Here is a 12278-nt window from a genome sequence, read left to right as displayed (position 1 = left end):
TGATTCCCTCTCTCCCTCCCTCCCTCTATCCGTGTGTGTGTTTGTGTGTGTGTATGTGTGTTTGTGTCTTCCTCTCTCTCCCAACTTTAAATGCTAGTCTTTATCGATACCTTCTTGACTTTTAGCCCATAGGTCCCAGCGCACCTTGCTCCCACCTCTGCGGAAGGCCTCTGAGTCAGAAACTCCTTGTGTTGAACAGAATTGAAGGTGGTCCAATGTCTTATTTCTCCCAATGCTCGTCCTTTCTGGGGCCTCTTCATGGCACCCTTGAGCCTTTCCTCTAGTGGACCCCTTCTGAGGGGTGTTCTCCTGTCAGCCTCCTCTGTGAATCTAACATCATTTTCTTTTATTTAACATCATAGTTGTCTACTGTTCTTCCTACACTATCTTCTGAGACTTTCATGATTTTCTGTTCTCTGTTTAATATATTTGAGTCACTGTGTGGATGGATATAAGGTCTTTATTTTTTTCCCCACACGGATGTCCAATTGTTCCAGGGTCATCTGTTAACAACACTGTTTTCTTCAGTACATGATTTTATCTGTCATTAAAAGTTAGTAGACATTATCCAATGGGTCTATTTCTGGCTCATTATTCTGCTCCAGGTACACGTGTCTGTCCCTCCACTAATACCTCAGTGCCTTGAATCCTGCAGTGAAGTTTTTCATATTCGTTCTTTCCTTTCTGAGTCCAGAATGCCAACTCTTGTAGCATAGAACCAACCCCATTCTTTTCTCTTGGTATTTTGATGACTACTCTGGATCTTTTTCTTCTCCTAATAAACTTTAGAAAAAAAATTATTAATAGCAAAAAGTTAGTTTGACACATTGTTTATACTTTGCTAAATTTATACCTAAATATTTCATTGAATACCTAAGTATTCTATTTTTTAATGTTATGGTAATTGGCATTTTGTTTTAAATTTTAAATTTTATGTGGTCATTGTTAGTGTATAAGAAAGTGATTGACTTAACATTTTTATTTACTTATTTTTATTAGGTGTGTGTGTGTGTGCATGTGTGTGTGTGCATTTGTGTGAGCGTGTGCATGTGTGTGCATGTGTGTGTGTGTGTATAAGAGGGTGTGCATGCCATAATGCGCATGTGGTGGTCAGAGGGCAGCTTTGTGAAGTTTGTCTTCTACCTCCAACGTCACACGGGTTCCAGGATTTGAACTCAGGTCACCTTTACCCACCAAACTGTCTCACTGGCCTGTGATTGGCTTTTGTCTATCAGCTTCAGATCTTGGAAAGTTACTTTAGTTGTATATTAGATCAAGAATAGTTTTCATCGTTGGTGTCTATTCGGCTTCTTTACTGTAGCCACGCAGGAGTCTGTGAACAAAGGCAATTTTTTTTCCTTCCAGACCTGTGCTGTATTGCATTTTCATGTCTTCATTAGCTGAGACCTTCCTTTCTGTTGTCCCAGTGTGGCCACAGAGAGGACTGAGGTAGGCAGTGTCCACAAGGCAGTTCGGACTGAAAGATCAAAGACTGCCTCAGAGGGACAGGTAGGTGAGGCAGACTGAACTGACCAGCTATTGTCAGTGAGCAGGGACTGTACAGAGATCACCTCTGAAGCATGGCGAGCCCTCAGGTCCTCCCCTTGACTTTCTGGGCCAAGTCGGATGTTCCAGATAGCTCTACGGTAATGTGGTCTTTCTTTTCTACCCTTTCTACCTCTCTTTCCTTTTGTCCTCACAGATCCGGACAAAGGACAGAGTCTTTGACAGCATCAGTCACCTCATCAATTACCACCTGGAGAGCAGCCTGCCCATTGTCTCTGCCGGGAGTGAGCTCTGTCTCCAGCAACCTGTGGAGAGGAAACCCTGAGCTTGCCCAGCGCCCCAACCCCCATACCTTATGCCAGGTCAGGAGGACCTGGGCTCTGCTCTCTCAGCCTATGGGAACTGGGGCAACTGTCTGTGGGCCCATCACCTTCAAAAGCCCCCCAGGGAGGTTTCCATCAAGTTCAAATTTCATACATATGTTCACACGACTCAGATATGCATATTAGAAGTGTATATACCCATACATCCTGTACAAATGGCCCCGATATTTATATTTTTTAAGACTAAGAGAGATGTGAGACTAGTGCTCTATGCTGTTTGTTTTTAGAGAGAGGCAAGTTTGACTGTAGTTGTTCTGGGGAAAAAAATAGAAAATAGAAAACTAACCTGTTCTACTGGGAAATTTTGCTAGGAAGGTGTAGCCTGCAGTTCCACATAATAAGCACAATTCAAGGCGAATGCAGGTGAGCTGGCAGCTCCAGGACAAACAGAATTGTGATAGAATACGGTAGCATGCTGCCCAAACATCTGCCCCTGCTGGTACAGCTTTGTGTGAGTGCTGATTCCAGGCTTCAGCTCAGCTCATGGATGGTGGTGTCTCCTCTGGGATGGCGGTACCTCCTCCAGCCCTTGCTTGCTGGATGCTGCCTCCTATGCCCCAAATTAATACTGTATGAGTGCATTTTCTGCCACAGGATGACCCAGTGAATCCCCACTCCAAAGCAGACAGTACTCTGGCTTGTTTGGGTCGTGTTTTAGCATGGGGAACCATCCATCACCCTTGACTTCAATTGTGTGTGTGTGTGTGTGTTTGTGTGTGTGTGTGTGTATTTGGGAGCTTCATTTGAGGCCAAACATGATACAGAATAAGACTTAAGATGTCTAATTGGCAAGTGCTTCCTTGGTGTTTGTCAGCATACTGATAACGTGAATGTCTGAGGAAGTAGGGTGGGCATATTCCTGGTCTGTATGTCTATACAAGACAGCGTGTCTATCACAGGCTTTGTATGGAAGGTGCCAGTGAAGCGGCCTTCCACCTACCTCTCCTATTCAGTAGAACAAAAAACCACATGTAAGAGCCTCGCAAGGCCTGTATCAGCTTCTGCCCAGAGTTGAGCCTTGGAGACACACACACCGGCTGTTCTTCCCAGGTCTGTGTGTGCTCAGCTCTACGCTCCAGTCTTTGGAACCAGCTGGCATGAGGAGTGGTGAGCCATCTTGTCTCCCCTCCACATTTTCTTAGTAGCCCCATGAAAAGGGACCACACCCATGGCCCTCTGTCTTGTCTCGCTCTACCGTCTCAGAAGGTGTTGTTTCATGGTGGGTGACAGTCTGTGTTTCAAAGCTGGCTATGTCTATGATGTCTAAAAACATTGAGGCTGTGATCACCCTGTGACTTAGCAAGCATGAGCAGATGATACATTGGTCATTGGTACCTCCTCATAGGACTGCAACCTGGGTATCGGTCCCCATGAGACCCCAAGTGGTAGCACCCCTGGCCAGTATAACAGGACTCTGTACGTTTTAGGGGTGTGATGAAAAATTGGATAGTTTTTAAGAGGAATTATGTCTCTCTGTGGGTGTTTGTGTGTGTATTGTGGGGGGGGGGGTGAAGAGGGAAAAAAAGGGGAGAGAGAGAGAGAGAGAGAGAGAGAGAGAGAGAGAGAGAGAGAGAGAGGGCTCGGTGGTTAAGAGCACTGGGTGCTTTTCCAGAGGACTCAAGTTCAATTCTCTGATCCTTCATGGCAGGCAGCTCACGGCTGTCTGTAACTCGAGTCCCAGGAATCTACCCTCTTCTGGCCTCCAGGGAGGCACATACTGTACTTGACACACTTGCAAGCAAAACACCCATACATACAAACATAAGTAGATACCATTTGAAAGAGAATAGTTAAGGGGAGACCAACCATTGAGCCACTCGGGGTTCGGCATGGCTCTGATGGTATGTGAGAGCCCTGCTTCTGCTGCCCTGTAGTCAGCTGGGTGCTAACAGGCGAGGCTGGGTTAGGAAGATCCCAGGTTCAGTAGACCTCTTGGCAGTTTTTAACCCTTTGAGTGCCCACTGGATCCAAGCTGGCAGTAGATCAGTCTTCAGGGTCCTGCTGCTTCCTGAGTGGTGCGGGGACAGACGCTACCCAGATGAAGCCCAAGAGATGAGCAGATGTGCTGGTAGCCCCTAGTTCAGGCTCTTGCCTTGTGACCACATTACATAAGCTTTGAGGTACCCCAAGAGTCACCCTGTGCTCTGCACCCCCAAGAGGCTGTGCCCTGAGCACACACATACAGGTCTTGCTGCTTCTGTGTGTGAATGTATAGTATATACACATATAAAAATATGAAATTACTCATTCTTGAATTCCCCACTTGTACACTGCTAAAATGCTTCTGTTTTAGTCACTAGCAAAGTGTCACAGATCATGCATACCCCAGCATTTACTCTACTTAATTTCCCTCTCCAGGGAAGTAAAAAGAAAAAGAAAAAAGAAAAAAAAAGGAATACTAAGAAGTAAGTGACTTCTCTGAAGTCAGTGTTGAGTTTGAGGGTAAGAGGATTTATAAGAATCAATGTTTCTCTTTTCAATTTTAATTCAAAATATGTAATTATTGTTCCAGATTAGAGGATAGGGCTTACATTTAGGGAAATCTTTTAGACATGGGGCAGACAGCGGAGGTTGTACTTGGCAGCCATGTTCTGGCCTGCGTTCCTTTTAAACCACGTCAGGGTTCACAGGGGTTTATCATTTTTCTCTACAGACACTGCGTATGTGATGGGACATTCCCTCAAACCTCACTTACGCACGGGGAAACTGAGGCTCACTTCAGGTCACATCGTTAGCTAACCACAGAGCTGTTCTAGTCACGCAGCATTTTCTGTGCACAAGTGTGGCCTGCCTGTGTTTCGGGGTCAAGGTTTGGAGGCAAACCCCCAAGATCCTCCTCCCTGAGCCCAGGCTCCTCTTCCCTGGGTTCCCAGACCATATCTGCCTGGGTAGGGCAGGGTTTCAGGCTATGAAGGAGCAATTCCCTACTGTGCAGAACAGCACTCTATTGTACATCCAGGGGCTTCACCTCCCAGGGCCAGGCATGAGGAGGTGGCGTGTGCCTGGATCCTATGTTCCTCTTTATGAGCACCCTACAACTCCGCCCAGAACTCTGCATCTATTTTAGTGGTGCGTGATGGGGTTCAGAAGCCTTAAAACAGCCCCTGTCTGCTCTTGCACAGTGGCTCTGAAACCCCTGCCAAATCCCTCTATCTCTTGCCCTCCTGGGAGAGCTAGCTGTGTTTCAGATAACCTCTGCACACTCATGGAGCTGGTTGACCTCCCATGGAGCTGTTCATCATGGTCTAGGTTGGCTCTGATTCTTGAATCTCCCTCCACCATAAGGTGGACAGTCTGCTAACAACACAGTCAAATGACTCAATCTTTGACCTACCGTTGTGTTATCACCATGGTGTCCCTTTTGTATTTAAAGAACCAAGAGCTGAGTGCCTGCTCAACCTCGATGAGCAGCTTTCTGTCACAGGCCATCTCAGATGGTGGACAGATGGATTGATGCTAAGTAGGACACACATAGCAACTGTGAGGTTCTCCTAGCAACAGAGGCAGTTGTACGTGAAGGCCATGAGAAACCATGAATGGAGGGGAAAACTTAGATTGGAAGGACAAGGGAGAATGAATTCCCCAAAGCCCATGGGATTCAGGTCACAGCTGCCATGTGTCCATTCCAGTGTCCTGAAGATGCCTCTCTTTTCAAAGGGAAGATCTCCCCTTTGGTGACATTAGACACCTGGGAGGCTTCCTTATGGGAGTGGCTACAGAGTGGACACCTCCGTTCCATGTTAGATCCAGTACCACGTTCTCTTCTTATTGAAGTGAACTGAGTTGAAACCCAACTTCCCCAAGACAGTGATGCAGCAGAGGCCACCCCCGTGAAGCTCATTCCCAGTACAACCAGAACAATCTGGGCACTCTCTGAACAATAGGGTCTCTGAAACCATGGCTTGTATGCCACACCCCAGGGCTTCCCTCAAAGAGTGGTGTGGATATATAAATACGTGAAGTAACTTCCTGGGACTCTTCACTGACAAAGTGTAACTCTCTTCTCCTCCATGGGCCCAAAGTGGCATGCCATCTATAAACAGCTTCTGTGGATGGTGACAGCCAGATTTTAAATAGGAGGAGGATAGTAAAAAGGTTGCAAAAGAGACCATGTGCCCAGAAACATCTGTGTGACGCTAGTTCTTATGGGAATTTTGAAGGTTTTTTTTTTTTTTTTTGAAAGAGACTGTAGATAATAAACCCCACTCCTGGAACATATTACAAACCTAAAGATTTTGGTCTTGTCTGGGATAATGGGCAGGTGCTTCCAAGATATTTCAGCTGAAGGGGCCCTTGTATTTCAGCTGAAGGAAATGGATGGCAATAATGATCAATGGCTCGATCTAGGAAAGAACTCAGGACTTCCTAAGGTCATTTGAGGCTCAGACATGTAGCTCATCCACATGGAAGCAACAGGCAATTCATTTCTCCTCATTCTTCACATTTCAAAGTTCAGGAAGGACTGAGACACTCGCCCCAGAGAGACAGGACTTGTGAGTTGGTGACTTAGCTGGTACTCTACCAAAGGGAGCTCCAGGTGGGGATATGGGTACATACAGCTTACTTTGGAAATGATCCCAGAAGTCAAGAAGGAAGTAGCTGCTAAGGAATGGTTGCATTGTGGAACACAATTCCACCCAGGGTACACTAGGGACATCTACTTGCTGCTGAGTCCCAGGAGCAGAGCTGAACACACCTGGGGTGGCCAGTGGATGGGGCAGGGAGGAGCTCCCTCACAGTCAACATGGATGGAAGGCTATCTCCAGGGACTTCTGCCCAGCCCTGTGCATCCCTATGTACACTCTGTGAGCTAGGACATCCTAGGGCAGAGGCTGGTATTTATAATAATCAGTCTCAGCAGAAGGCAGACGTCAAAGTACCAGGCTGCCTGATCCACACATAGATTTCAGGGCTCTGCCCCTTGAGCTCCTGACTCAGTAGGCCTAGTGTGAGGATAGAATGCTTGCATTTTCAGCGTGAGGACACACTAATGCCAAGGGTCTTGGTTTTGACTGACGGGTGAGTCTCCAGCCCTTTCTTGACTCTTACTGATGGACTCCACCCCCCCCAGCCCCCATCATTTATGAAGAAAATTTCACACCACTTCACATCATATATCCCAGGCCCATGCTGTGAATTTGAAAATGGGGGAATTAATAAGTACTTATAACTCCCTGCAACTGTGGCTGGCAGATAAAATGCCATCTGCCAGACAAGATTTATTTATAATGGGGTTTATACATATTTATAAGTTTGCAAGCAACAAATGCACAGTTTTAAAACTGGCACATTTTATATCAGCTAGGAAAAAAAATTGCAACTTTATACTAGGGCTTTCTGTGTGTGAACTGCATGTGTGTATTACTCACATACACAGGCTTTCCGTAGTTCAGATGGAATGTGCACCTCAGCATGCATGTGTCCAGACATAGATCAGTTCTGTGCTGGGTCTCTCTGTACTGAGCCTCTGGGGTTTCCTGACACGGACAGCTATATATGAAAATGTCACCAGGAGCTTGGTGTCTGATAGGCTCTCATTTGCAGACTGGTGGAGCAGAGTTCTGGGTACCGTGGGCTGTGAGACCATGGCATAAAAAAGGGAAGGAGGAGGTCTCACTTCGGGCCATGACAGAAGGAAAGCAAGCCAGGTGTGTGGTGCATTTCTGTAATCCCAGCACTTGGGTAGTAAAGGCTAGCTCAAGGGCCAACCTAGGCTACATGAATCCACATCTCAACAGAACTAAACAGAAGGGTGGGGGCAGCCAGCAGATGACAAGGAAGAGGCAGGTGTTGGAGAAAAGGAAAAGAGACGAGCAGACGAAACACCCACAAACCCACATCCTTTCTTGACCGAGCCTGACTTGCCATAACCTCACTTGGCTTGCCAGCCTTCCTGGCTGCATTTGTACATTAGATCTTATGAAGCAGGCCCTGCAGGGACTTGTGGGACAGAGAAGGAAACATAAGGTGGATCTGCTCCTGTTTATAATCTAATTGGAACCCCACCCCCAACACACACGTGGGGAAGTGTGAGAGCATTGGAGTGGGGGGCGAGGCCTTTCAGGGCTGGTGTAACCCACATTCAGTATGGATGGACCAAGGATCAGGCTCAGGACTGAGCTGGGAGGGGCACTGAAGGCTTTTGCACAGTAGGTGGCGCTGTGGAGCCCTCGAGGAAGAAAAGGGTGCAAAAGTTCAAGTGGGCATCCTTCATGGAATCTGCTGATGTCAGCAGGATGCTGGAGGGCAGGTTGAAGAGCCTTCCCTTTCCTCTCCCTGCCCTCTCAGATGCCCTGGGGTAAGTGAGTCCCTGAGATCCTCCCCGCCCCCCAACACACTTATTCCTCTCTTAGAGTGAAAGAGAAACCACAGGCAAAGGTCAGCTTTATGTATGTGTAACTATGGGGTGATCTGAAACCCGAGCTCCCAAGGACACACAGGTTCACACAGGAGGAAATTCCTTTACCACAACCAAAGTCACTCACAGAGGAGTCAAGTAACAGCTCACAAGGCAGAGATAGTAGACTAACTAGTCTGGGGACCACTAGTTTCTTTTCTTCTTCTTTTTCTTTGTTTAACAACACTATGTGTGAGTTGCCAGTTGAATGTTCTCTGTTCAACTAACTTTTGGATATAACTTGTTTATGAGTATTGTGAAATTATGTGACTTTTTTTGTGTTCAGAATGAAACATTTAATGTTCAAAGCCCCAGGATCAGGGGACATCTCAGTGTAAATTCAACGTGTAACAAGGTATTGAATAATTTTTCAAAAGCATTTGGGTGGCCAATTATACATATCGATATATGAATATTTGAAGTTTTTTTCTTTGTTTCTGTTAACTTTTGTGAAACACCAACAGTTACTGTAACAGCAGTCTGTCTGGGAGGTGTGGCCAACTGCCCCTTTCTACTTTGATACTGGCATGGAATTGGCTCCCTACGTCACCTGTGAGGAGCAGAAATACAAAGCCAACTTTAAGTTTTCTAGTATTTTTCTATGATCAAACTTAAATGATTTGACAAACATTTGGAGCTCCCAAGATATAACAGGTGAAGGTGGTCAGTCAGCTTGGACTCCCTCACCTCCAGGGACTCTTTAGAGAAATGGTGTTGCCCTCCACCATGGTCCTGACACACCACAGCCAAGCTTCTGGGCTAACCAAGAGGAGGCAGTATATAACATCCCCTCCCCATAGCCCAGGTTTGGCAGGTGGCAGGCTAACTCTAAACAATGCTGCTTTTCTCATTACTATTAGGTACTGGAACACGTGCCTTTATCATCGGGTTGGCCACCCACGCACTTGTGATTCCAGAGCCGTCCCTCTGGCCCTCTGACTTAAAAACCACGTGGGTGATGAGGTTTTTGCAATTGTCTATACAGTCTCCAAAGCATGGAACCGGCGGTGTAACTAGACATTTTCTATAAAATGCACCTTGTTACATTTCTGTGACCGGCTCTTTCCCAGGTCACAGAATAACCGTGGCTCAAAGATTGAGAGGAGCAACCATTTTTAAATAGTTAATTGTTTCAGTGACTCTAGGTGTAAGTCTGTTGGCAATAAAGGCTACTGTGAAAAGTGTCTCTTGTTTGTATGATGGAACTCACGTCTGTGTATGGGGGAGAGGTGCCATATTGCATCTATAGAAGTCAGAGGACAACTTGTGGGGGGTTTCTCCTTCTATCATGTGGGGCCTGGGGACCAAACTCAGGCCATCAAGTCTGGTGGCAAGCAACACTGCCTTCTGAGTCACTCGATGGCCCTGGATCTTGTAATGCTTTGCAGAAGACAGGAGGACAGATTGAAACCTTTCTCTAGAAAATTGGTGTTCTGTTTTTCCCTGGTGGGGGGGGGAGGTAACTTGTCAGAAACACTTGAAAAGACTCATGCCAATTTTGTGATCTGGAGGATAGATGGTCTTGGGCAGGTCAGAGGTGATAGACAGCGGGAAGGTGGAACCACGGGCTTTTCACTACAAGTTATAACAACTGTCGTCAACAAAACATCACACCAAATATGGGTCCTCTGTGAGTGGGATGCAGGTTAGTGGCTAAAACTTACCGCTTGTAAAACAGGGAGCCAGTTCTGCTGGCTGCTTACTCGCTTGCTCATCTGCAGACGCTGGCAAATGAAGCCCAGTCTCCGGTTGGATGACATTTTTATTTTTTATTTTATAATTTCTTCCCTACAAAGGGGCCATTACCATTCTTCAAATCATAAGATCTGCTGGGAAGTGGCTCCGTTAGGGTGCCCTGCACCTACGTAAATGCCACACGTGGCAGTTTGCGCCTGTAATCCTGGCAGGAGGAACAGAGATCCTGGGGGCTTGCTGGTCAGTTGATCTAGCTAAAGCAGGCAGCTTCGGGTTCAGTGAGAAATGCTGTCTCAGAAAACAAGATGAGGAGCAGGAGAGAGAGACAGAGAGAGACAGAGAGACAGAGAGAGAGAGACAGAGAGAGAGAGAGACAGAGAGAGAGAGAGAGACAGAGACAGAGAGACAGAGACAGAGAGAGATCCAACATCAACCTCTGCCCTCTACTGCATGCACAATACTGCACATGCACACACACACACACACACACACACACACACACACACACACACACACTCACCACTACCCCCACCAGCACCAGCACCAGTAAAACAGTGTCTACCCAGACCTGTATCAGTAGCATCCAGGATACTAAAACTTCAATCCAACATCACCTACAAGATGGGTAGATGGGGGATAAAAGGGACTTGGTGATTGGGTTTCTAAATGTGGTTTATTCCTGAAATGCCGTGAGACCAGGTACTAGGAGAGAAGCAGGACCACTCCTCTACACCCCCTGAGTGTCTATCGTAAATCAATAGAACATACCACACAGACCTCAAGAATGGGTTCATATAAAGGCTTTTGGTTTTATTTTTTATTAACAAACATAAACTGCAAGTAGTAAAGGTCACTCACTCCCTTGGGTGGGCCCCAGGGTCTCTGGTGTCCCTTGTTTCCGACCTTCGGGGTGAGGGTTTGGCGCACTCAATGTCTCGATGCTGTCTCGGTGACTTGCTAGGGAAAGGAGTGCACACTGGCGTCACGGCTGATGGATCCGTTTGGCATACATCGAGTGAGTGCCATTAGGTTTTAGTGTATTTTTATTTTCAATTGCTTGGCAGTCTGTCATGCTACAAATGTCACCTCCTAGCTGGGAATGGTGGCATGGTGGGCCTCTACAAGGTTGAGTGAAAGCAGACACAGGAGGATATGGAGAAGTCAGGGTCATGTACAGTGTGTCATTAATATTAGTGACCCAGCTCCATGGCCTCAAAGCATTCTGATTATGAAAGACCATGTCCACAAGCCCCATTCTTTCGCCACCTCAGCTTCCCTGCACACTGCTCTGTTATTTATTTCCCTTAGCCCAGCACTTACATGCTTTTTTCCAGAAATGCCTTGGGTTTTGTCAACACTGTGACGAGAGAATAAGTTATTTTCTCAGTGACATAGAGAAGAGGCAAACCAAGGATCCAGCAGAATTTCTTGGAAGTGACCCATATCCAACCCGGAGTGACACAAGGGGAAGTCTTCAGTTAGCCCATGGTTACCTCAAATCCAGGAAAAATGTCCCCAAGCAAGAGCAAATGCCATCAAGTAACCATGAAGAGAAAAATCAGCTTTAAAAAGGCCCGTGCTCTTCCAGGGTTCGTCAGGCAATGATCTCTGATGCTGATCGACCTACAGAGAGCTCTGACATGAGGTTTCCCCAAGTGAGAGTCCTTCCGAAGGCTGTTCTGGGAGCATGGGTGCTGGCCACTCTCTCCGACACACCCACCTTTCATCTGTGTGTCCTGTGGGTGGAGTCCTTGGGGAGGGGATGTTCAGAGCTGTCTTCTAAGCATTTTCTTTACAAGGTGGACAAAGGACCGCAGGTCCAAGGCAGTGGAGAGTGACTGGAGTATCCATCATATGGGAACAGAATGGTTCTCCCTAAAAAGTGCACAAATAACTGTGTCACGCCTCCCAGCCTGGCGGCTTCTTCTCGCTGAATGGTCCTGGTCAGGGTCCACATTGTGAAAGGTCCTGATCAGGGTCTACATTGCAAATGGTCCTGGCCAGGGTCCACATTGTGAATGGTCCAGGTCAGGGTCCACATTGTGAATGGTCCAGGTCAGGGTCCACATTGTGAATGGTCCTGGTCAGGGTCCACATTGTGAATGGTCCAGGTCAGGGTCCACATTGCGAATGGTCCAGGTCAGGGTCCACATTGTGAATGGTCCTGGTCAGGGTCCACATTGTGAACGGTCCAGGTCAGGGTCCACATTGTGAACGGTCCTGGTCAGGGTCCACATTGTGAATGGTCCTGGTCAGGGTCCACATTGTGAATGGTCCTGGTCAGGGTCCACATTGTG

The 12278-nt window shown here is 47.0% G+C and overlaps 1 protein-coding gene across 1 annotated transcript in view; it reads left to right on the top strand.

Annotated features, from left to right (window-relative positions):
- Shc3 (SHC adaptor protein 3) overlaps positions 1–2030 on the top strand; it is a 120164-nt gene extending 118134 nt beyond the window's left edge. The window contains exon 12 of the mRNA XM_028772141.1: positions 1703–2030. Coding sequence (XP_028627974.1) covers positions 1703–1831 — 129 coding nt within the window. The 3' untranslated portion in view covers positions 1832–2030. The remainder of the gene's footprint in view (positions 1–1702) is intronic.
- The last annotated feature ends 10248 nt before the right edge of the window (positions 2031–12278 follow it).

Source organism: Grammomys surdaster, unplaced genomic scaffold (genome assembly GCF_004785775.1).
Source record: "Grammomys surdaster isolate TR1022 unplaced genomic scaffold, NIH_TR_1.0 211, whole genome shotgun sequence".
In the NCBI taxonomy this organism is placed as follows: Eukaryota; Metazoa; Chordata; class Mammalia; order Rodentia; family Muridae; genus Grammomys; species Grammomys surdaster.
This window is presented reverse-complemented; position numbering and strand designations above follow the sequence as displayed.